This window comes from Colobus angolensis, unplaced genomic scaffold, assembly GCF_000951035.1.
Source record: "Colobus angolensis palliatus isolate OR3802 unplaced genomic scaffold, Cang.pa_1.0 Scaffold241, whole genome shotgun sequence".
NCBI classification, from domain to species: domain Eukaryota; kingdom Metazoa; phylum Chordata; class Mammalia; order Primates; family Cercopithecidae; genus Colobus; species Colobus angolensis.
Genome location: NW_012115611.1, coordinates 1,957,779 through 1,984,198, shown reverse-complemented (window position 1 = coordinate 1,984,198; position 26,420 = coordinate 1,957,779). Strand labels below are relative to the sequence as shown.

General features: G+C 35.1%; 1 protein-coding gene across 2 annotated transcripts in view; it reads left to right on the top strand.

The window, feature by feature from the left end:
- Window positions 1-26,420, top strand: part of KHDRBS2 (KH domain containing, RNA binding, signal transduction associated 2) — a 613,407-nt gene that overhangs the window by 94,014 nt on the left and 492,973 nt on the right. For both annotated transcript variants that reach the window (XM_011945628.1, XM_011945629.1), the window contains exon 2: window positions 11,636-11,763. In XM_011945628.1, the coding sequence (XP_011801018.1) occupies window positions 11,636-11,763 (128 nt within the window). The remainder of the gene's footprint in view (window positions 1-11,635; window positions 11,764-26,420) is intronic.

Below are 26,420 nucleotides of genomic sequence, written 5' to 3'. Positions count from 1 at the left end.
TGTACCAAATTCTTTCCAGCCTGAGATGTCTTGCACTTCCTGTTTCATTTGCCTTGAAAATTCTACCCCAGATCTTCATGTATTTATTTCCCATACTTAATTCATGTCTCTGGTCAAGGATGACTTTCTTAAAGAGGCCATTTTTAATCACTCTTATCTAAACATCACTCGCTTCTCACCATTTTATATGCCATTACGCCCGTATGTGTTTTTCAAAACATTTATTTTCATTTGTGACAACATGGATGGACCTGGAGGACATTATGCTACGTGTCACAGAAGGATAATCACTACATGATTCCACTTACATCTGATATGTAAAGTAATCAAATACATGGAAGCAGAGAATAGAATTGTGATTACCAGGGGCTGCAGCAAGGGAGAAATGAGGAATTGTTGCTCAATGGATATAATGTTTATTATACAAGATGATAAGTTCTAGAGACCTGCTTGATATGGTTTGGATATTTGTCCTCTCCCAGTCTCATTTCGAAGTAGAATCCCCAGTGTTGAAAGTGGAGCCGTGGAGCCTAGTAGGAAGTGTTTGGGTCATGAGGGCAGATCCCTCATGAATGGATTCGTGCTATCCCCATGATAATGAGTGAGTTCTTGGTCTGGTAGTTCACCTGAGGACTGGTTGTTTAAACAGGCCTGGTCCCTCCTCCTCTCTCTCTTGCTCCTTGTCTCACCATGTGACATGCTGGCTCCCCTTCCTTTTCACCATGACCAAAAACTTTCTGGGTCTCACCAAAAGCCAAGCAGACGCTGGCACCACGTTTCTACCATCTGCAGTCATGAGCCAAGTAAACCTCTTTTCTTTATTAATTACCCAGCCTCAGGTATTCTTTTACAGCAATGCAAATAAACAAATATACTGCTGTGCAACATAGTACTTATAGTTAACAATATAGTATTGTATACTTTAAAATATGTTAAGAGGATAGATTTCACCTTAAGTATTCTTAACACAAAGAACCAACAACCGCCTTCTCCCCCAAAAATTAAAACAAACCGAAGCACACACACAAAAGAACACAGGGAAATTTTTGGAAATGGTGAATGTATTTAGTATACTAATTGCAGTGATGGTGTCGTGGCTGTATGCATATGTTAAAAGTCATCAAAATATAATAGAAATATGTTCAATATTTTGTATATAAACTTATGTAGTAAAACTTTTAAAAAATCCTTCTCTGAATTACATTATAATTTACCTATTCATTTACTTTCTACCTCACTAGACTGTAAGATTGAATAAGGCACGGATTTTGCTTCACCACATTTTTCAGTTTCTGGGATGGTGCCTGGGACATAGTAGGCCTTCAATAAATCATTATTGAATGAAAGAGTGCATAAGTAACAATGTGAATGATTGATATAATGGTTCAGAACCTGTGCTTTATAATTCAAATCTCTTACTTTCCTTGCTGTGCAATTGGGGAAACTAATATTCAGGTTTTCCTTTTTATAATGTACGTAATATTTGTGTATATTGTCGTGGGTTAATATGAAGATGGAATGATATAATTCATACAAATCACTTGAGCAATTCCTTGCACCACGTGCAAGTTTAAGGCAACTTGATGTTGTCTTTGTCAGCATGATGGACTGTGGAACTCTGACACACAAAGTGGAATATCAATATAAGATCTGTTACTTTTCTTTTGTAATGTGATTATGGTTGCTCAGCAAGGAGAAATATGTGTCCTGAATTTTTTGTTGTTGTTGTGTTGAAATCTATGTGTATTTAACTTAGCAAGATCTAATTCAAAACACTGAATACATTCAGAGAAAGGGACCCAAATGGGATGACTACATGTAGATATATATGGAATGAGTATCAATAAAATATTTTATTCTTTATAAAAACCGATTAAAGTTCTTAACATTAAAATTTAAGAATTTGTGTCTGAGTCTCAACACAGTTAAAAATAAATAAATCTTACCTCTTGCCTTCTGTGAAGTAGCACTGCTTAGTTTTAGACAATACTATCCAAAAGATTCCAACATTTTTTTGATGATGGTTTCAGCAAATTTATACCACACCCTATTCTTATCATCACCATAGTTGCATTTTTCTCCTTCATTTTGTCCTATTTCTTATTTAAATGAATATGTATGATATTCCTAGGATTTATATAATAGCATCAGTCTGATAAAGGACACATTCAAATGTAAATCATGGGTATACCATCAATAATTAACAGTCTACTTAAAGACAAGGTGTAAGCTTGTGAAATACATGACATTGACTGTCATGATGTTTGGTTTTAATGATACAAAACTTCAGTGAAGTCTCATGTCCAGCCCACAAATGCAAGTAAATAAAATGATAATAGCTAGTATTTGTCATGTTCTTATTGTGTACCAAATGCTATTCTAAGTACTTTTGAAAATTTGACTCACTGAATCCTTACAACAGTTTTATGAGGCTATTATTCCCATTTTAAATTAAGCAATGTGATGCAGAAAACTTAAGTAAACTAAGTAAATGAACTAGAATATGTGCAGGAATTGATCATTGCCTAATACATAGAAAATGCTTAGAAAGCAATAACTGTCATCATCTTGTTGGCAAGTGTCACACAGTTAACAAGTGGCAGATACAATACTGTATCTGAAAACCTGCATTCTTAAGAAGATACTAGGATGCCCCTCATAAGATTTGATTCCCATATTAGGGTGAATGGGTGGGAAAGAACAACAGAAGCCCAGAAAACTTAAGTGACTTGTTCAAGGCCACTGTGTCAGATTGTGGTCTTATCGTAAAAGCAAAACAGTACAACCTGAATATTTAACATATGAATTAGGTGACAGGAGTTTATAGAGAGTGAAATTTCTGAGTTACTCTGTACAACTCCATGAGAGAGAGGAACTGTAAGCCAAACCTTGAAGTGGTTATAATTTGGATAAGCAGACAGGAAATGGGGATCAGGGTATCAGATGGTTTCAGAATTTTAGTAAGTTCAACACATTAAAATAAATGAATAGTGATTAAAACAGTTAACTAACTTATGGTTAATATCATTGAAAATATATACCTGGATCATATTTAAATTGTCTAGCAGTTAATGTTCTATTTCTACTTCAATAATCAAAAATAATTACTTGAGGCCGGGCGCGGTGGCTCAAGCCTATAATCCCAGCACTTTGGGAGGCCGAGAGGGGCGGATCACTAAGTCAGGAGATCGAGACCATCCTGGCTAACACGGTGAAACCCCGTCTATACTAAAAATACAAAAAAAAAAAAAAAAACTAGCCAGGCGAAGTGGCGGGCGCCTGTAGTCCCAGCTACTCAGGAGGCTGAGGCAGGAGAACGGTGTAAACCCGGGAGGCGGAGCTTGCAGTGAGGTGAGATCCGGCCACTGCACTCCAGTCTGGGCGACAAAGTGAGACTCCGTCTCAAAAAAATAATAATAATAATAATAATTACTTGTGAAGATACTTAAAATTATTTAGCACTGATTTGTCATTAATGGATCTGACAGTCTCTTATGCCTTCAATAAAAAGGAAAATATGATTCTATATTCAGGAACAACTTTCCATCCCTTAAATGGTTGTGGAATTAGACCAGTATTCACTAAACTTTACGACCTGCTGACCGTTGGTCTGGGAGATCCATGACTTACGACATCTGTTTTGCTAGCAACATAGTTCAGATTTAAGGTTAACATGTTATCATTTAAGGTTTGTTCTGTGAGAAATTACCCATTTTATTTTTGTATGATGTAAAACATAGGTTTAAGGTATAATATCCTATTCTGCTTTGGCCTAAGAACCAACGCTATAACGATGGGTAAAATAAACTTCCTGCTAAGAGATTACAAAATACAGGGAGACAGATGTGATAATATCAAAACAATGCAATAATTATTGCCAGAGAGCAATGCACAAAATGTTAATCATTATAATAACATCATTTGAAAGATTTACTTGCTTTTAAAAAGATAAGTAAACAGAGGCTAACTAACTTGCTTAAGATCATGTAGCTAGCAGGTGACAAAGATATTTTAGTACCCAGATTTAACTCCCAAAACCACAACGGGAGCTCAAAGAAATTTTGCATTAGTAAGGCCTGTTGGATTAATATTATTAATGCAGCATAATAATTTTAAAGTGGCATTTAATCACTTACCTATTTCTGAGGTGGATTTGAGACACCTTACATAAAAGCAAGTACAAGATAAAAATAAAATATTCCTGCAGAATAAAACAAATAAAAAGTTGTAAATTTGATGAAAGGAAAAAGAATTATGCAAGAAATCCTTATCTGAGGAAAGTTAGAGCTATTTGAAGACAGACTTAGCTTTGAGCTTCCTAGAAGGAGTTATGGCAAAACATGAACCTTAATTGCCCACTCCCTGGAAAAATGTTTTATATGAAGACAAATTTCTAAATGGTATTTTTAAGCAAAGATTGGCTTGTTTAATTTTGTTTACATTATTAAATGTAAAACTACATTGAGGACTCCTCAAATTTTACATTTTTTCTCTCTTTTCTTTTATGTATTTATAATATGTATTATATATGCTCTTTGAACTCCTATTTCTTTCTTTGGAAAGTGGGATAATTGTTACAGATTCCACAGGGTTATAATGCAGATATTCATGGCAAAGTACCATTGATGTTTCTTCACCCAATTTTTGATACTGAAATTTGAAAATTTCTATCTTTCTCATGAGTATCAAAGGGGTAAAATTTGTGCAAAGTCGTTTCCCTGTATTCTGTGATTAATGTTAGGTTTTTATTTCATGACAATTGTAGTCTATTTGCCCTTTTATTCTGGACTTAGATTTTGAAATGATGGAAGCTTATTATAATATAGTATACATAATCTCTAAATTTTCATGTGAAAATTTCTAAAACGAAGATGAAAATTATTCTTCTGTGTTGCATTATTCTATTCTATTAACACTAATTATTAAAGGTTTGGTTCTGTATTCAAATACAAAAAGCAAAATGCATTTTTACTTGGAAACTAAAAAAGTATAATTTCAGAGTGGAAAAAAAGTAGTATAAACTTTACTTGGTGATATTATTTAAATATAAGTTGTCCGTGTTCCATTTATAATGAGTTTTAATTATCAGGTAGTTACGTATCATTTGTAAAATAAAGTTCCTTCTGAAAATATTCATAAAGAAAAGTTAGGTGTTTTACAACCTCTCATTGAATTTTGATTATAGATGACGAAAAATTTGAAAACATTGAATACTGGCATTCCACCCTATTGTTATATTTCAAGGTCATTTTCATTTCATTAACAAAAAATATTTTCTTCGCAGACAAATTCCATGTTCTTCATTTAAATACACTCTAAAATTATATCCTGCATGCAAATGTTCTTTTATGTAGCATCAAAAGATTATTTTTGAAGTGTTCTCAATAATTAAATGTATCTGGATTCTGAAAATTTCCATAGAACTAGAAACTTCTAGTTTGCACATATTGTAAATTTGTCTCTTCTCTTTATTTTTAATTTTAGAAATATAAATATCTGGAAGACCATGTAATTCACCCTCTATAAAGAAATTAGGCATAAACAGTTCTACATAATTGGTCCTTGAAGTACATATTTAGTATAATTAATATTTAGTTTTATATAGCTCTATGTTGTGTTTGAAATGACTGGAAAACAAGTAATTCATTTAAATTTATGTAAATTTCGACTTTAGGGGAAATATGTAATTTTAAAATCCATCTTGAATAACTAACTTAAAATATAAACAGATAATTGTGGTTTCTGTGTTTGTGCGTATGTAATTATGTCATTTATATTTAAAAATATGAGCCTCAACAATGTGCCAATTGTAAAAAGAAATATAATCACAACAAAATAACTTGTGTTAAGCATCAAAATACAGACACAGTCCTAACACATTAATTTTATAGCTATTAAGGATTCTAATATCTTAAGCAAATTCTATTTTGAGGTCAGGTAAATACTAGAAGTGTGTGGGAAGCCAGTGTTAAATACTTAGTATATGTGGTTCAGGAAGTATGAATTTTGTTTCAGGAAAGAAATGTGGGTTAAGAAAGTAACTTGACAAAGTAAAGATTCACATATTCAAATAGTTCCTTTCACTGAAACATTACTCATATTTTCAGAATGAATATAAAATAATCTTTACATTGACATTGAGTTTTGAAGTCATAGACTATACTAAACTATACATATAGGAGAGGTATTAAAAATATTTTTTAAAAAACTTCAGCAAAATGAAGAACCATTCTTAATATAAAAGAATTATATAGTATGTCTTGCCAGTCCAGGCAATTGCATCTCCTATTTTTCTATAATACTTTATTGTAAAACAAAACAAAACAAAATAAAGTAACAGAAAACAAAACCTTCAAAAATTTCCTCCACTTTATTGAGATATGGCTGACATACAAAAAGTTGTACTTTTGTAATGTATACGGCTTGATGAATTTGGAGAGAAGTATACCCCTATGAAACCATTAACACAACCAATACCATAGTCATACCTATCACCTCAAAAAGTTTCCACCCACTACATTTATTTATTTTTGTGATAAAAACACTTAATACAAGATCTACCCTCTTAGCAAATTTTTAAGCCAACAATACAGTAATGTTAACTATAGGCACTATGTTGTCTCACTGTTTATAGCTAAAACTTTGTATCTCTTAACTTCCCTGTTTCCTCCTTCTCTCAGGCCCTGTCATCAACATACTTCTTGCTTCTATGAGTTTGACTATTTTAGATTCCTCATGTATAAATGTATGGTCTCTTAGTCTATTAGGGCTACTATAATAAAATACCATAAATGGAGTTCCTTATAAACAATAAACATTTATTTCTTACAATTCTAGAGGCTGGAAAATCCAAGAAAATCCAAAATCTTGGAAAATTCCAAGATCCGGTGGGTTTGGTTTCTGGTGGGGGCTTATTTCCTGCTTCATAGATGATGCTTTCTTCTTGTGTCTTCACATGGTTGAAGGGGTGACTGAGCTCCCTTAACTTACTCATTTATGTGTCATAGCTCTGAAGTTTAGGAAGTCTAAGATCTTGGTGCTGGCAGATTCAGTATCTGGGTAGGGGCCCAATTTCTGTTTTATGGATGCTGCCGTGTAGTTGTCTCCTTACCTTCCAGCTGTGTTCCCATGGTGGAAGTTGTGTTGGGGGCTCTCCCTCAGGCCTCTATTTTTAAGAGCATGAATCTCATGAGGGTTCCATTCTTAGGAAATAATCACCTCCCAAAGGCCTAACCTTTTAATACTATCATCTTGGAGTCAGGATTTGAACATGTGAATTTGGCGGGGGGCACAAACTTTCAGACCATAACAACTAGGTCATATGGTAGGTTAATTTTTTAAGGGAATCTGTATACTGTTTTTCATAGTTAGTGGATTCACCAGTTTACATTTTTATCAACAATGTACAAGGATTCCCTTTTATCCACATCCTTGCCAACATTTGTTTTTTCAATAATAGCCATCCTAACAGGTGTGAAGTAGTAATTCATGGTTGCTTTGATTTGCATTTCTCTGATGATTAGTGATGTCCAGCATCTCTTCATATTGCTATTGTCCATTTGCTATCGTCTTTGGAGAAATGCCTATTCAGGTTCTTTGCCCATTTTGAATTCATTATTTGGTTTCTCACTATTAAGTTGTGGGAGTTCCTTATATATTTTGGATATCATTCTATTATCAGATATATGGTTTTCAAATATTTTGTTCCATTCTGTAGGTCACATTTTCATTTTGTTGACTGTTTCTTTTGCTGTTTAGAAACTTTTTGTTTGATATAATCCCACTTGTCTATTTTTGCTTTTATTGCTTATGCTTTTGTGGTCATAGCTAAGAAATTAGTCCCCACACCAATGTCAAGAAGCATTTACTCCTTTTTCTTCTAGGAGTTTTACAATTTCTGGTCTTATGTTTAAGTCTTTAATTCACTTTGAGTTGTTTTTTTTGTGCAGTGTAAGAGAATGGTCCAATTTTATTGTGGGGCATGTGGACATCCAGTTTTCTCAACACTATTTATTGAAGAGACTTTTTTTCTCCCTTGTGCATTCTTGGAACCTTAGTCAAAGAACAATTGAACATACATGTATAGATTTATTTCTAGGCTCCCTATTATGTTCCACTAGCCTATATTTCTGTTTTTATGCTACTATAATACTGTTTTGATTACTATGACTTTATAATATATTTTGAAATTGGGAAGTGTGATGCCTCCATTTGTGTATTTTCTCAAAATTACTTTGGCCATTTGAAGTTCTTTTATCATGTTATATAAATTTGGGGATTTTTTTTTTCTATTTTTGTAAAAAATGCCATTGGGATTTTGACAGAGATTGAACTGAATCTTTAGGCTATTGGGGTATTATGGACATTTTAACAATATTAATTCTTCCAATCTATAAAATGTCTTTTCATTTATTTTTGTCTTTGATTTATTTCATCAATGTTTTTGGTTTTCAGTGTACAAGTCTTGAACCAGCTTAACTAAGTTTATTCTCAAATATTTTATTCTTTCTGATACTCTTATAAATAAGATTGTTTTCTTAATTTCTTTTTTGGATAGTTTGTTGCTAGTATATAAAAATGCAACTGATTTTTGGATGTTGATTTTATATTTTGCAACTTTATTGAATTCACTTAGTAGTTCCAATAGTTTTTACGTGAAGTCTTTAGGGGTTTCCTACATATCAGATCATGTCAACTGCAAGCAAATAACTTTATTTTTTATTTTCTTATTTGGATGCCTTTTCTGCCCTTGCTTAATTGCTCTGGTTAGGTCTTCCAGTAGTACGGTGAATAGAAGTTGTAAGACAGGGCATCCCCACATTGTTCTGGATCTCTGGAACATGCGGTGTTTGGTTTTATGTTCTTACGTTAGTTGCTGAGAATGATGGTTTACTAAGCAGTCATAAAAAATTGATGAGTTCATGTCCTTTTGCAGAGACGTGGATGAAGCTTTCTTTGGTTTTAAACCCAGGCAAGTTTGGCATATACCATTTTGTTACTATGCATTTGACAAATGCAAGTATTGAGTTATTAGTCATGGAGATATGCCAGAGAAGACAAGATAACTTCCTTTAAGTATTAGGAGGGCAAAATAATACCAAAACATTTCAAAAGAAAATTGTAGAATTGAATAGAAATAGCAGTGGAAATGCTATTTCACTTAACTCTGTTTCTTGATGGAAAGGTTATTAGAATTAATCCTGGCCTGATCAAATTGCAAATGTCTAAAAAAGCCTAAGGTAGTAGTTTTGTGGATAGCAAATAATGTCAGACAAATTCAATTTATTTTTATGAAAAAGTAACAAGGGAGAAGCCATATGTATTATAGATCAGGAATTGAGTCAGCTTCCTCAGTGTGTTCCACATTACAATTACCTCAGCAAGCTATGGTATGTAGGTGCATGCCCCTACAGGGCAGTGATCAAAAGTTTATTCTTAGTATCGGAGCACATGATGAATGGATTTTCTTTGCAGTTATCATAGTTCTGGTTGTAATAATTATATAAGGGATTGAAAAGTTGGAATAAAGTGATTTTCAGTTTAAAGAGTCAGTTAAAGTGACTTGTTAGTACTTCCATGTAGAACATACGAATCTGATGTTATCATACCAAGTAGAAATTATAGACATATAACTTATTTTCAAACAATTCAGTTTAGTTCAAGATACTTGTCTTTAGGGAAATTGTACCGTATAACAGATAAGATGATTATAAATTACTTTGTAAAAATTATGCAGTGTAGATTTCACTCAGGCACTACCTGGGTAAGTAATGTAATATTGCTCCAAAATAATTGTTTCAAATTCCACACAGCCAAAATACATAGTATGCAAAAATATTACTAATTGGAATGTTTTAGGAATTTTTCTTTAAGGCATTTGAAAACATTTGGGGGAAAAATTTTAGTTAAAGCTAGAATAACAAAGAAGAAAACTATTAGACAAAATATATATTCCCCTTACCTTTGGAAGTAGTCAGATCTTTAAAAGATAATTGTTTTAAAATGCAGTATAAATAAATTTATATGAAACATGTTCATACTTAATAACTATCATCACCTTTTCTCTACTCCAATATAACAAAAATAGAATGTTTTTTTCTATCCATAGCAAAAGTGAAACACTGTCACATTCATATCTTAATTTAGTTACTATTTTAGTAAACTGACCAACAGCAAAGAACAAAAAGAAATATTTACTGATTATATCATGGTCTTAATAATGACTATATAAAAAGGGACATTTTCAAAATGAATTTTTAATAATTCTCCAAAACACTTATTTTACATAGTGCATTGCATGAGATGACTCTAGTTGTAACTACACAGTCTTTTAACATCTCATTCCTACCTTGTCAGCCTCGTTTCTCAACTAGACAAATGTAAGTTGGTTTCCTTGTTTACTTGCCTTCTGCTGTGATTGATTTTGCATATTACATACTATGTTATCCTTAAAAATAAAAATACAATGTGACTGCCTTCCTTTATTCTTCAAAGTGGTCCAGAGGCTTACCATTGCAGTCACAATATAAAGTAGAAAGCATCATGTATCCTAGAAGTTCTTACATGATTTGTCCTATAATCACCCATCAAGCCTTTTTTTCTACATTCACTGTTCTTCTGCCACACAGGCTTTCTTGCTTCTTACTATTCCAAGAGCAAGTAAAGCTTGTTTTTCATCAGACTGTTAAGCTCTTCTCAGTCTTCTCATGGCTTATTCTTCTCTGTCACTCAGGGCTTTGATCAAATATCACTCTTCAAATCTGAAGTAATAGCCACTGCTTGACTCTCCTTTGTATTCATAACAGCATATTGTGTTTATTATTTGCCTCCAGCCATAACTGTATGTGTGCCCATATATTCATTTTCTCACTCTTCATTTTCCGCATTAGAATATAGAGTCTATAAAAGCAGACATTTTATTGTTTTCTGTTGTATTTCTGGTACCTAGTAGAGATTTAACATTTTTTATGGAATAAATTAATTCAAAAATGAAGGAGTGGATAAGTATGCTCCAAAATATCAAATTTGGTAATATTCTAATGTTTTTCTTAAACACCTATATAGATGATGTCTTGTTGATGAATACGAATGTTAGCATTTATAGATTTAATCATTTATATGACTTTTCTATAACCCCTTGTAAAATATCATGCAATTTCTCTTTACTACCTATTTTAGCTAACTAAATAATTACCATTTTAATTATTTTTATTTTCTTAGGAATAATTCTTAGTAAAAATAAAGCATATATCCTTAAAATGTATTTTGTTCTATTTATTGCTCCTAGAAAAACTTAAGTTTGCTAAAATAGTTTAAATAGTCAAAGGACATATATTACCTTTTTAATTTTGTTTGAAGATATTAAAGTTAATTAAATTCATCAATTTTTTCACAGAAGACACAGTCACATCTTCAATTATCGCTTTTTAGTTTGAGTTGACAGAGCTTCTCTTACATACAGTAGCAGCATTCACATAACTGTTAGCGAGATGCTGTTTCAGGCCTTTTATCAATATTCATCAAAATCTTATCTGAGAAGAGGAGTAATATGAATATTATTTATGATAGCATTTTTCAGCATATTTATAACATTTTTCCTCATTTCACTAGTTTTCTTCTTGTGATTTTCTTCCAGAAATTGAAAAATTTCAAGGTTCTGATGGAAAAAAGGAAGACGAAGAAAAGAAGTATCTTGATGTCATCAGCAACAAAAACATAAAGCTCTCAGAAAGAGTACTGATTCCTGTCAAGCAGTATCCAAAGGTACTACCATATATACTTTGTTCGCATAGAATTGATTTAAAAAATGATAAAATATTTTATTTATTGACTTTTATAAAATAAATATTTGACGCTTCATAATGTAGGTATATGCAAGCACGTGATATTGACAGAGGGAAAGGGAAACTTTTGAAAGTGCAACGATGAGGGTAATTTTAAACTGAAGGCTGCAGCATTTTTGTTCTGTGAATGTAGGAGGCATAATCAGATATTTTAATCATGTATTCAAAATATAAATGATATATCAATTTGTCCGAATATGTACACCCACATGATTATCTTTGATTCATGTTAAAATGTATCTCCTTATTATAAAACGGAGTAGAGTTAATGATACTAAATATGTAACATTAGAAAATCAGCAGGGAATTATTATTAATATATCTAAGAAAATCAATTAGGTTATTAGACTCTTAGATTATAACCTATAGTCCTCTATAATCAAAGTTTATTCGTAAAATAATTACAATATCATTCTTAATGTTACATCTTTCTTTAAACTAATTTTTCACTAGTAGATCATTGATTATAAAAGATAGCATTCAGTGGCATGGTTTTATCAATTATATTCATACATTTCAATGGGTAAAAAGAGGGATTTTTTGTTTTGGTCAAATGAATGGAGGAAACTAAAATGTAAACTCAAAGATTCAAGCTGATAATCAACTTTCTGAAGAGTGAATGTGAAGCAAGGACCATGTAATTATCCTAACAGTAACGATTACAGAAATAAACGCTCTGGTTTACCAATTGTCTTCTACTATGATAAACTTTAGTAAATATAATTAACTAGATGCTTTGTCTATAATTATTTCAAGCAGGGATAAAATTGTTAAAGCCCAGCAAACCATAAAATTTATCTTTGAGATAAAATGTTTTGAGCATGGAATTTGTTTTTGAGCTCGACTCTACTGCAAGAAAGCTGTTTAAAATGGGTGTATGTTTTTAAAATAAACTTTATTAGATTTGCTTTATAATCGTGTTCTCTTGAATATTAAATTGGGCAGGCTTAGAAATGTACATGAAAAATTTGCATGGTAGTGAAATGAGGTAGAAATATGTCGGAGTATAAAGAATAATATGTCGTTTTTCACTTGATCAATTAACCAGTTATAGTCTTGAATAGAAGGTTCTTTTCTTAAATCATACATTTAAATATGGTATAACTTGATGATTTTTCTTGGAATAACATATTTGTATCTCTGGATATGGCAAAGTCAATGACAGACTCAATACCTGCCTCTAAATAAAAATTTAGTTCTATAGTCTCTGATCAAATTACACTGACAAGGTATGTAAGGCATTTAAAGTCTTGATGGCTCTTCAAGTTCCCATATGAGTGGTGTTATGCTGATTATTACTGGATCTATGTTTGATGCAGAATGATGAATACTCAAATAAGAATATTCTATGATGTCAAATTTTTGTCTGAAGTTTAATTTTGTAATGTATAAGAAAATGCTCTAACAATAAAACTGCTTATTCTTAACTGCCGTGGACCACGGATCACCAGCAAACTATTATGTCTCTTATAATTTTTAAAATTATGGAATGTTTAGGCTGGGACTAATCTTGGAAATCACAGAATATATACAACTTTTATTTTATAGATGAGGTAACTGAAAAAGCATGAATTGTTCAAGGTCATGCTTCTGCTAGAGATGGAAATCTTTAGTGCAGTTAGTATAATTTTAGGCTCTTCATTTTTGGTGCACCATTACATTTTTAACTTGACTGATCATGCCCACATATTTGCATCACTTTTTCATGTTAAATGTGGAAGAATGTGAAAAATGATAACACCTAATCGTTTTATGGAATAGTCTCAAATAACAATTCATGCTTGAGAAAATTTACCATTTCTTTAAATTATGAATAGCCTGCCAAACTCCTTTAATTTATTTTTAAAGGAATATTCATTTCATCTAATTATCACACAAAAGAGAACTTTAGAGCTTTTCTACAGAAAAAGAGTGAAATTCTGAGGAGGAGACTATACTCACTTATCAAAGTTGACGTACCTTGTTCTTGTTTTTATAGTACAATAAATCATAATATTTTGAAAACAGACTATATCTTACTATATTTAATAATCTTTTGAAAACACACCATATTTTATTATAAAAGTTCTGATTTTTTCCTGCTGTTCATTGTCCATTTCTTAGAAAAATATCAATGAGATAGAGTTAAGATTGTGATCACTAAACTTGAGCTGTATTCAATGTACATTTATGAGCTGTAAAATGTGTGATGTGGTGTAATACTATGAGCTGTTGAGCAGAACACAACAGTATTTATTGGTTTAAAGTTGAATCTTTTGTAATAAAAAAGTGATTTATCCTTCAGGGGGCCACACTGGTGAAAGACTTCCTTTACACAGCTTCCTCTCAGAACGATTTCTCCCCTTGACAACTGCTGTCTGTTTGTACCAATAATTAATGTGTTGATGACACAGTCCTCTCAAAGAGCAATAAAAGACTATGGGAATTCTTAGGGAAATGGTCCTCTCAAGACTTTACTACATGACTTTTTTTGGATAGATTGTGTTTCAATTACTCTCCAATTTCAAGTGAATTTGTTGGCATAGTTGAATACTACAAGAAATTGAATGAAGTTTAAAATTTAATTTATAAAAATTACAAAAATGCTCTTTAAGATTGATTTATCTAGCCCTGGTGCTTTACATTTAACAATTTGACTTTGGGAAATATGTCATATTATAATATTAAATTATTTTAATGAGTAGTTTTTCTTATTTGGCTATACACACACACACACACAGATATATATATATTTTAGAAAAGCCGGCATAAAGCACTTTTATTGCAATAATAAAACTTGAGACTCATATATGGTGCTGGGGGGAAGGGGCAGCAATGATTTCTCTCACCAGATCACTACACAGGACAGCAAAGGGGTGAGAAGGCACTGAGGGAGGAAAAGCCAGGAAACTCTGAGATCAGCAGAGGGAGCCAAGCTCAAAAAACAGGAGATACTGAAGCTGCGATGACCAGCATCATTTTCTTAAGAGAACATTCAGGGATTTGTCACGATGGCTGGGCTTTCACTGGGTGTTAAGTCTATAGACAGCACCTTCAATTTAAACTGTCAATTAAAGTTCTTAAGATTTAGGAAGTGGTGGAGCTTGGAAAGTTATAAGATTACAAAATTGCTGAAAGTCCATTAGAAAAACCACAGGATGAAAAAAAATAAAAATAAAAAAATAAGCCAGGCCACGAGGAAGGCTTCAGAGGTCCCTGCTGGCCCAGGGAGAGATGCCTATATTGTCCAGCATTGCAGTGAACATGATCTGCTTTCAAAGGCAGAGAGAGTTTAAGGGGAGGGTGGGGTGGGAATGGTGGAGGCAAAGGCTCCCCCCATCGCCACCTCAGTTTTAGGTAGGGTTTGTAATTTAACCCAAGGACATCTCTCAACTTGGAGAATAATTCAATCCTCAACAGCACCTCAAATCTGCTATGGCTTTGCAGCGCAGCAGCAAGAATGTTTAATATATAATAGATAAAAATTTCATCTAAAAACTTAAAATAAAATATTCTTGCAACCCCTGGCCCCCAACACCAATTCCTATTCTAACTTTAACCTATCACTTGTGCTGTTAATGCCTGACCATGTACTTAATTGGAAACCTATATCCAAAAGACTGAAACTGAATCTTCATCCCAAAATGAAAACAAAATAAAATGAATAACTTGAGGTTTATGGCATATAGTTTAGGTAAACACACATATGAGGAGAAAGGGGAAGAGGAAACGGAGGTGTCAGAAGCAAAGCTGAGTGACAGAACACATTCAGTCAGGGCAGATGTCTATAGAGAGCGGAGTGGAGCATCAGGAAAAGCTCCATATGGATTCATGCGCACACGTCTGGAGGCACCAGATCCCTCTATGGCAGATCAACGAACAGGGAGCTAAGGGAGGAGGCCATTCCTGTCATTCCCGTTTTAGAAGCTCTGCATCGAAGACGAGAGTGGCATGTGGTGGGATGATGCCTGGGTGTCCAGTGGCATCATAGGCATAATCTGGAGATATAGTCAGTTTGGCTCTCTGACCCACACTCATCTGGGCAACCCCTTCTTCCCAGCCTCGGATCACCTCCTGCTTGCCTAGCATAAACTTAAAGGGCTTGTTTCTGTCCCGGGAGTAATCAAATTTCTTCCCATCTTCAAGCATCCCGGTGTAGTGCAACACGCAGTTCTGGCTGCGCTTCGGGAAGGTGCGCCCGTCTCCTGGGGAGATGGTTTCCACCTGCTTCCCATGGTGGCGGCGGATGCCGAGCGCGCTGGCAGCGCTACGTGGACCGACAACGACCTGGCAGCGGTTCCACGGCTCTGCCTAGTCCCTCTTGGCTTTGTATTTTTATAATAAAATTAATAGACATGTATTTGTGATTCGTGCTAAATGAGTAGAATTTAGCTGCTTTTGCCTAGAAAAGCAAATAAAATACTGGGCAACTATTCGGATGATGAGTATGTTAATTTGCTTCACTTTAGTAACTTTTTTTTTACTTTGTATATGTATCCCATAAAATAATTTTGTGTACCTTGAAAATACACAACAAATTTTATTTCAAAAGAGATTAATAGAGAAATAGATGTTGTACATCTATTGTTTGCATTTGCAAATGTTTCGGAATCACAGCAATTACTTATTTTTAATATTCAATTTAGTTTCATGGTTACATGCACAGGTTTATTATATAGGTAAATTGTGTGTCATGGGGATTTGGTGTAGAGATTATTTCCTCACCCAGATAATAAACATAGTACCTGATAGGTAGTTTTTCCATTCTCACCCTACTCCCACCCTCAACCCTCAAGTAGACCCCAGTGTCTATTGTTCCTTTCTTTGTGTCCATGTGTACTGAATGTTTAGCTCCCACTTGCAAGTGAAAACATGCAGTATTTGGTTTTCTGTTCCTGCATTAGCTCACTTAAGATAATGTCCTCCCACTCCATCTATATTGCTGCAAAGGACATAGTAACTTCTTTTATGGCCGCGTAGTATTCCATGGTGTATACATACCACATTTAAAAAAAATCCAGTCTACCATTGAAGGGCATCTAAGTTAATTCTGTGTCTTTGCTGTTATGAATAGTGCTGTTATGAGCATATGTGTGCATGTGTCTTTATGGTAGCATGGTTTATATTCCTTTGAGTATATACCCTATAATGGGATTGCTGGGTCAGATAATAGTTCTATTTTAAATTCTTTGAGAATTTGCAAAAGTGCTTCCCACAGTGGCTGATAAAATTTACATTTTCACCAGCAGTGTATAAGCATTTCCTTTTCTTGGCAACCTCACCAGCATGTGCTATTTTTGGACTTCTTAATAATAGCCATTCTGACTGGTGTGAGGTGGTATCTCATTGTGCTTTTGATTTGCATTTTGTCTAATTATTAGTGATGTTAAGCATTTTTTCATTTGCTTGTTGACCACATGTATGTTTTTTGAAAAGTGACTGTTCATATACTTTGCCTACTTTTTAATGGGATTGTTTTATCCTTGTTAATTTTTTTATGTTCTTTGTAGATGCTGCATATTAGAACATTGTCAGATGCATAGTTTGCAAATATTTTCTTCCATTCTGTAGGTTGTATGTTTATCAGTAGTTTCTTTTGCTGCACAGAAGCTCTTTAGTTTAACTAGGACCCATTTGTCAATTTTTGTTTTTGTTACAATTGCATTTAGTGTCTTTGTCATGCAGTCTTTGCCAGGGGTTACTTCCAGAATGATAATTTCATAGGTTATCATCCAGAGTTTTTGTAGTTTTGGATTTTGCATTTAGGTCTTTAATCCTTCTTGAGTTTATTTTTGTAACTAGTGTAAAGAAGGTGTAAGCTTCAATGTTCAGCATATGGCTAGCTAGTTATCCCCATTGCCTGTTTTTGTTTTTCTTTTTTTTTTTTTTTTGACTTTGTAGAAGATTAGGTGATTGTAGATGTGTGACTTTATTTCTGGGTTCTCTGTTCTGTCCATTGGTTTAGGTGGTTGTTTTTGTGCCAGTAACATGCTGTTTTGGTTATTGTAGTGTATAGTTGGAAGTCAGGTAATGTGATGCCTCTAGCTTTGTTCTTTTTGCTTAGGATTGCTTTGGCTATTTGGACTCTTTTATTCTGTTCTATATGAATTTTAGAATCATTTTTCTTAATTCTGTAAAGAATATCATTGGTAGTTTTATAGGGATAGGATTGAATCTGTAAATTGTTTTGAACAGTATGGCCATTTAAAAAATATTGATTCTTTCATTATCCGTGAACATGGGATGTTTTTTCATTTGTTTGTGTCTTGTCTGATTTCTTTCAGGCAGTATTTAGTAATTCTCATTATAGAGATCTTTCACCTTTATATTTAACTGTATTTCTAGGATTTTTGTGGCTATTATGAATGAGATTGTGTTATTGATATGATTCTCAGCTTTGATGTTGTTGGTGTATAGAAATACTACTACTGATTTTTGTACGTTGATTTTGTATCCTGAAATGTAGCTGAAGTTCCTTATCAGGTCTAGGGGCTTTTGAGAAGAGACTGTGGGGCTTCATAGGTACAATATCATATCATCTGAAAATAAGGATATTTTGGCTTTCTCCCTTTCTATTTTCATGTCTTTTATTTCTTCTTCCTGCCTGATTTCTCTGGCTAGGATTTCCAGTACTATGTTGAATATGAGTAGTGAGAGAGGGCATCATTGTCTGTTCTGGTTTTGAAGGTGAATGCTTTCAGCTTTTGCCCATTCAGTATGTTGGCTGTGGGTTTTTCATAGATGGCTCTTACTATTTTGAAGTATGTTCCCTCAATGCTTAGATTGTTCAGGGTTTTTAACATGAAGAGATGTTGAATTTTATTGAAATAATTTTGTGTGTCTATTGAAATGATCATACGGTTTTTGATTTTAGTTTAATTTGTGTGAATAATCACATTTATTGATTTGCATATGTTAAACCAATCTTTCATCTCAAGGATAAAGCCTATTTGATTGTGGAATATTAGCTTTTTAATCTGCTGCTGGATTTTGTTTGCTAATATTTTGTTGAGGACTGTTACATCTATGTTCATCAAGGATATTGGCCTGAAGTGTTAGTTTTTTTCATTGTGTCTATTCCAGGTTTTGGTATCAGGATGATACTGTATTCATAGAATGAGTTAGAGTTTAGAATAGTTTCAGTAGGAATGGGACCAGCTCTTCTTTATGTATCTGGTAAAATCTGGCTGTGAATTCAACTGTTCCTGGGCTTTTTCTGGTTGGTAGTCTGTTTATTACTGATTCCATTTTGGAACTCATTATTGGTCTATTCAGGGATTCGGTCTCTTCCTTGTTCTGTGTTGGGAGGTTGTATGTGTCCAGGAATTTACCAGTTTCTTCCAAGTTTTCTAGCATGTGTTATGGAGGTGTTTTTAATAGTCTCTCAAGGTTATTGTATTTCTGTGGGATCCTTAAAGTGGTAACATCCCCTTTCTTATTTCTTTGTGTTTACTTGGATCATCTCTTTTTTTTTTTATTAGTCTAGCTAGTGGTTTATCTTATTTATTGTTTCAGCAAACCAACTCCTGGATGCGAACTTCTGTGTTTTTTGCATGTTACAACTTCCTTCAGTTCAGGCCTGGTTTTGTTTATTTCTTGTCTTCTGCTAGCTTTGATGTTAGTTTGCTCTTGTTTCTCTAGTTCCTCTAGGTGTCATGTTAGGTTGCTAATTTGAGATCTTCTTAGTTATGTGATATAGGCATTTTGCACTATAATCTTTCTTATTAATAAGGCTTTAGTTGTATCCCAGTGATTCTTGTGTGTTGTATCTTTGTTCTCAGTAGTTGCAAAGAAATTCCTGATTTCTGCCTTAATTTCATTGTTCACTCAAAAGTCGTTCAGGAGCAGGTTAATTTCCATGTAATTCTGTGGTTTTGAGCAATCTTCTTAGCATTGATATATATTTTTATTGTGCTGTGGTCCAAGAGCTTGCTTGGTATGGTTTCTGTTTTTTTTTTTTTTTTTTTTTTCAGTTTTCTGGGGATTGTTTTATGGCCAATTGTGTGGTCGATTTTAAAGTGCCATGTGCAGAGAGAAATATATATTCTGAAATTTTGGGGTAGACAGTTCTTTAGATGTCTATTAAGTTCGTTTAGCCAAGTGTTGAGTTCAGGTTCTGAATATCTTTGTTAGTTTTCTGCCATGATGATCTGTCTAATACTGTCAGTGGTGTGTTGAAATCTCCCACTATTCTTGTGTGGTTATCTAGGTTTCTCTGTAGGTCTCTAAGAATTTGCTTATTAATCTGGGTACTCCTATGTTGCATGCATATATGCTTAGGATAATTAAGTCTTCTTGCTGAATTGAACCCTTCTATTATGTAATGTACTTCTTTTTCTCTTTTGTTTGCTTAAAGTTTGTTTGTCTGAGATCAGAGTAGCAACCCCTTATTTTTCGTTTGTTTGTTTTCTTTCCATTTGCTTTGCAGATTTTTCTCCATCCCATTACTCTGAGCCTATGGATGTCATTGCATGTGAGATGGGTCTCTTCAAGGAACATACAGTTGGGTCTTGCTTCTTTATCCAATCTGCCATTCTGTGCCTTTTAGTTGGGGCATTTCACCTATTTATATTCAAGGTTAGTTTAGATATGTGTGATTTGATCCTATCATCATGATATTAGGTCGTTATTATGCAGACTTGACTGTGTAGTTGCATGATAGTGTAAATGGTCTATGTACTTGTGTGTTTTTGTGGTGGTACATAATAGTCGTTTGTTTCTATATTTAGTATTCCATTAAGGTCCTCTTGTAAGGCAGGTCTGGTATTAATGAATTCCCTTAGCATTTGCTTGTCTCAAAAGAATCTTATTTCTCATTTGCTTATGAGCTCATTTTGGTAGGATATGAAATTATTGGTTTTAGTTTCTTTTCTTTAGGAATGATGAATATAGGCCCTTAATCTCTTCTGGCTTACAGGGTTACTGCTGACAGGACTGTTGTTAGCCAGATCGGGTTTCCTTTGTAGGTGACCTGCCCCTTCTCTCTAGCTGCCTTTAATGTCTTTTATTTTATTTTGACTGAAAATCTGATGACTATGTGTCTTGGGGATGGTCATCTTCTATAGTATCTTACCGTGGTTGTTTGCACCTCCTGAATTTGGATATTGGCCTCTCGCAAGGTGCAGGACATTGTTATGGACAATATTCTCAAATATACTTTCCAAGTTGCTTGCTTTCTCTCTCTCTTTCAGAGATACCAGTGAGTTGTAGTTTTGATCTCTTTACATAATCCCATATCATCGGAGGTTTTCTTCATACATGTTTTTTTCTTTTTTTCTTTATTTTTGTCTGACTGAGTGGATTTGTAGAACCAGTGTTTGAACTCTGAGATTCTTTCCTCAGCTTGGTCTATTCTGTTGTTAATACTTGTGATTGTATTATTAAATTCTTGTAATCCATTTTTCAGCTCTATCAGATTACTTTGGTTCTTTCTTTAAATGGCCACTTCATCTTTTATTCTCTATATTGGTTTATTGTATTCCTTAGATTACTTGGATTGGATTTTTACTATCTCCTGCATCTCCGTGATCTTCATTCCTATCCATACCCTGAATTGTGTATCTGCCATTTCACCCAGTTCAGCCTGGTTAAGAACATTGCTGGGGAACTAATGAAGTTGTTTGGAGGTAGGAAGACACTCTGGTTTTTTGAGTTGCCAGGGTTCTTACACTGGTTCTTTCTCTCTGTGTGGGCCAGTGGTCCTTTAATATTTGAAGTCACTGTCCTTTGGTTGGGGTTTCTTTCTTGCATTTATCTTCTTTGATGCCCTTGGCAGTTTGACTTTGGTATAAGGCAGGTTCAGTCAACTGGCTTTGATTCTGGAATAGTTCAGGGGACCATGGCTCAGTTCTGCACTCCTGGGCTACATGCTCTTACCCTGAGTGGACTGGTACCAGGTCCCCATCTTTGTTCTCTGGCCCCTTGAGGTGAGGAACCTGCTGTGCTGGGGAGGCTAACATGATTCTGGTTTGTGGTCACAACTCTTTGATGGGGGGTCCCAGCCAAAGTGCTTCGTCAGGGTGGTGGCAATGGGATCCATGGTTCTTCTCATGTGCCAGCAGCCATGGTGGTATAGCAGGGTGCACATGTGTTGGCTGGGATATGCTGCCAAAAATATTTCAGTCCTGTATTTTTTGGCCGTAGTCCAGTAGGTGGCACTTAAGAGTGTTAGCCAGCAGATAGGCTCTTACTCCGCTGTGTGGCTCTTCTGTTTTTTGGCACAGTTGGCAGTTCTCTGTGATGCTCCAGAGAGGGATGGCCCACTCACGTAGTCTGCTCCCAGGCCTTGGAGGAGCCCCCTTCACTCAAGCTCCATCCCCGCGTTTCTTTAGCTGGATGTTTTGTTCCATGAGGCTTCCTCAGGTAGCGGCAGTGGTCTACAGACAGGCTGTAGTTGGCCCTGTAGAGGGAGGCATGCCCTGATCCTCCATCAGCCTATGAACACAGGTGTCTCACTTCTTTCGGTGAAGGCTTCTCCCTGCTTAGTCACCAACCAAGCCGGCAGTGGGTGGGGTCAGACGACTGTCTGGGTGCTTTCCCAGGGAACACATGATTGTGCCTTCCCACAGAGTTTGGACAGAAGTAAGACAGCGGGCTAAAAGATCTAGCAGGCGTGGCACACATTGCTACCAGTGTTGGCGGTAGGTGAAGTCACCCGCCCTGCTATCTGGGTATTTTCTAAGACGACAGAAGGCTGTACCCACCAACTGAGTTCAAGCAGAAGAGGGACCACTGGGCCAGGAGCTGGCCCCAAGCTTTGTCTGGTGAGGGTGAATGAATCAATCTTACTGCTCCCACACATTCCATCAGGGCTGTGGCACTGGTACTAGTCTGTTTCAGGGTCTAAGGCTTGAGAGGTCTCTGTGGACTTCAGAGTTACCTTTGCCAAAACTACTGGTAGCTCTCTGCCTCAGTTTAGCAGTGTGTGGTGTAGTGCAGCGGGGCCAGGGGAATTTTCCCATCCCCGGTCTTGCACGGGTCCCTGTCAAGACAGTGTGAATCTCCCATGGAATTCCTATATGGGGAGCTTTCCCATATGGGGAGCTTCTCCTGTCTACGCATTGATTCCACATGGGTTTCTGCCCAGCTTTGTTCTACTCTGCTGTGTCCTCTTCCTGCCTTGATGGATCCCAAAGCGATTTCTTAGGTGATCAGCTTGTTGGGTCAGTGTTCACTAGCCCTTTTCTTTCCTCTCCATGAGAGCAGTACACATGAGCTTCTTGCTTCTAGTCCGCCATTTTGACCCTTTGCCTCTACAAAGGCAACATGTGTCAATATGTTCCTCCATATTCCTAAGACATTCTTGAAGAATCTGGAGGCTGACTCTAGGTGCACTGCCTATGAGTTAGCCCCGCTTTGCAAGGAGCAGTTAAAAAAAATATATGTGTGTGTGTATATACACACACACACACAATTATATATGTATATGTAAATATAAATGTATATTTATATTCACACTCTGTCACCCAGGCTGGAGTGCAATGGTGCGATCTCAGCTCACTGCAACCTCTGCCTCCCTGGTTCAAGAGATTTATATATACACCCAGTATATATAAATGTATATTTATATATACACTCTGTCACCCAGGCTGGAGTGCAATGGTGCGATCTCAGCTCACTGCAACCTCTGCCTCCCTGGTTCAAGAGATTTTCTCAGCCTCCCAAGTTGCTGGGACTACAGGCGCATGCCACCATGCCTGGCTATGTTTTGTATGTTCAGTAGAGACGGCATTTCGCCATGTTGGTCAGGCTGGTCTCAAACTCCTGCCTCAAGTGATCCACCCATCCTAGGCTCCCAAAGTGTTGGGATTACAGGCGTGAGCTACAATGCCTGGCCTCAGAATACATTTTTATTTTTTTGCCAATGTGTCACGTTTCATAGCTTGGTGACTGATGAAGGGACTTATTCAGTGCTTTTCCTTTTTGCATTGATATTTATGCCTAAAGAGGAATTTTCTGACTCTTTAGGAATACATATGGTTGTGTTGTGTTGTATTTAAAAGCAAAGGGCTGTGGACTTTTACAGACCTTCAAACCTCAGGCTACTGCTCATTGGCTGTGTGGTCTTGGGCAAATTATTTACCCTTTCTGAGTTTAAGCCTTTTAATTTGCAAAACCTCTGAAGATTATTTTGAAGATTCAATGAACTAATATATGGAAATGCAATGCAACAGGAGGTTGCTAATATTAATTTGAGTTATAGTCTGGCAACTGAAAAAGTATTTGTTAATATTCTATAGATATCTGACTACACTGAGAAAGTCAGAGTGTAATAGAACCAAATATTTAGGCAAACTTCTATTGGTTTTGTTTGCTAGGTGCATCACATGTATTATTCATTTTGTCTCCCTATATTGATTTTTAGCTCCTGTTAGAAATTGTTTATTTTTCAACTTTATGATAGTGTTTGTTTAAAAAATATATAATATGCTTATGTGATTCAAAATTCAAAAATCACCAAAGTATACCGTAAAAAACGTCATTTTCCTCCTTGTCTCCTGCGGTAGTTTGTCTACCCAGAAGCAAACCTGCAAAATCTATCTTATGCATATAAAAACAATTAGGCACATATATAATTCTTTTCCCCCTTTTTGGCACAAGAATTAGCGTACTATTTAGGGTTGCCAAATGAAATACTGGACATAAGTTAAGTGAGCAGTATTTGGGACATATTTACACTAAAAGATAAATTGATGTTTCATCTGAAATTCAAATTAAACTGGGTGTCCTGAATTTTATTGGCTAAACATGGCATCAGTAAATTATTATCCACCCTATTCTGCATCTTGTTTGTCTGCTTTTTTTTCCTTTTTTTCTGCATTGGAATCGCCTAAAACGCTTTTAAAACTCCCTATGCCCAAGTTACACACTCCAGACCAATTTCATCAGAATCCCAAGAATCGTTCTTGGGCAACAGTATTTTTTTCTGTGATTGTGTTTAATTGAGGAATAATTTACACAAAAAAGCACCCATTTTAAGCAGACCGTTCAATGAGGCCAATGACAAATCTACACACCTGTTTTTACTTAATGCTTATTTTGATGATCACACAAAAGTCAGTTTTTAAATTGTAAACCCTTTAGAGCACACTTTGTATTTTATGCTGCTTTTGTTTCAGATAAACACAGGTTGACTAACAACAGAGTTCTTCATTTCAGTCATTATTTAGGTTTAATGCACAAAATGAGAAATGTTATTAGTGAGTGTTTGCAGTTGCAACACTTGTAACAAAGAAATGCAAAGGTTGCAAAGAAATGGTTGCAGACAGTACTTAGTACCAAGAGATCATTTCCACCTACTCAAGATCTTCCCCACTGGCTAAGTGCTACACCAGGTGCTTCACATATACCGTATGACCCTACAAATCCCTACTTATACAAGAGGGATCTGAGGCCCAGGTTAAAGAAATTGTTCAAGCCACATAGCTAATACTGAGAGGAGCTAGGATTCACACCACATGTTTAACCCAAAATTCTTAGTAAGGATACTTCTTAATATGGCATAATTTTGAGATTCCACCTTTCTTCACACTATTCAGAAACTCCTATTTTTAATTTGGAAAATGATTCAGAACAGCTGTTTCCGTTTCTCAGCAGATGCTTATCTCAGCCAAAATGCCTTCTTGAGAGAATCAGTCAAGAGAAACCAAACAGGTCAAATTTCTTCAGGCTCAAGTTTCTTTGATCTCTATTAAAGCCTTTACAAGGTAGTTCTGGATTTTGTGTTTGTTGGTTCACATGCCTTGGATCACCTGAGCATGAAGGGCTTATTAAAAAAAAAAAAGTTAAAAGGATATAATTATAAGTTGTGATTTCAGGGGAAAAGAAGTAGTGTCTTTTGCTAATGAACCTTATTGTTGCCCTCAAGTTGTGTGTGTATTGTATCCATGCCTTGATGTGCCACTAAAATGAAAGAATTGACTTAAAACACTAGGGGCAAATATCTTGTTCCTGCACATGCCAACTATCTTGTTTCTCTTCCTTTATGGATGTGTGTTTTGAAATTCAGGATGTAGAGACAGACCACAAAACCATTCTAGTTTCTGCAGCGGAGAACACAATATGAGTATCTGTTTCAAGGTCATTTCCTGATAATATTATCTTCCAGTAAATTTGAGGCATAGTTCAGGGAGGAGAGTAGGACAGAATTCTATTCCTGGCTTAGCTGTTTTCATCTGTCTCCATCTTTAAAGCAATTTTGAAAGTCTTTTGCATATAGTTGATGTTCAGTAAAGGTTGAATGAACTGTCTTGATGTTCTTTTTGAAAACTGAGGATATGCTGTGTCCTGAGTAACTTGGCAATGTGTCAATGAGGGCACAATTATGAGTCAGAGACCATAGAACTGCAATGGGATCTTAAATTCTTTTAATTGTGGCAATCTCAATTCATCTAGAAGCATCTTTAGAAGAGCAACTGAACTTGAAATCTTAACATTCAGCAATAAGTAGATGAGAAAGAACTTTATAAAGTCTGAATTTCAGAGAGAACTTGATGCCTGGCAGTCTATGGCAAGTTGTGGACTTGTGCTCTCTCTATATATATATGTGTGTGTGTCTGTGTGTGTGTGTGTGTGTGTGTGTGTGTGTGTGTACATATA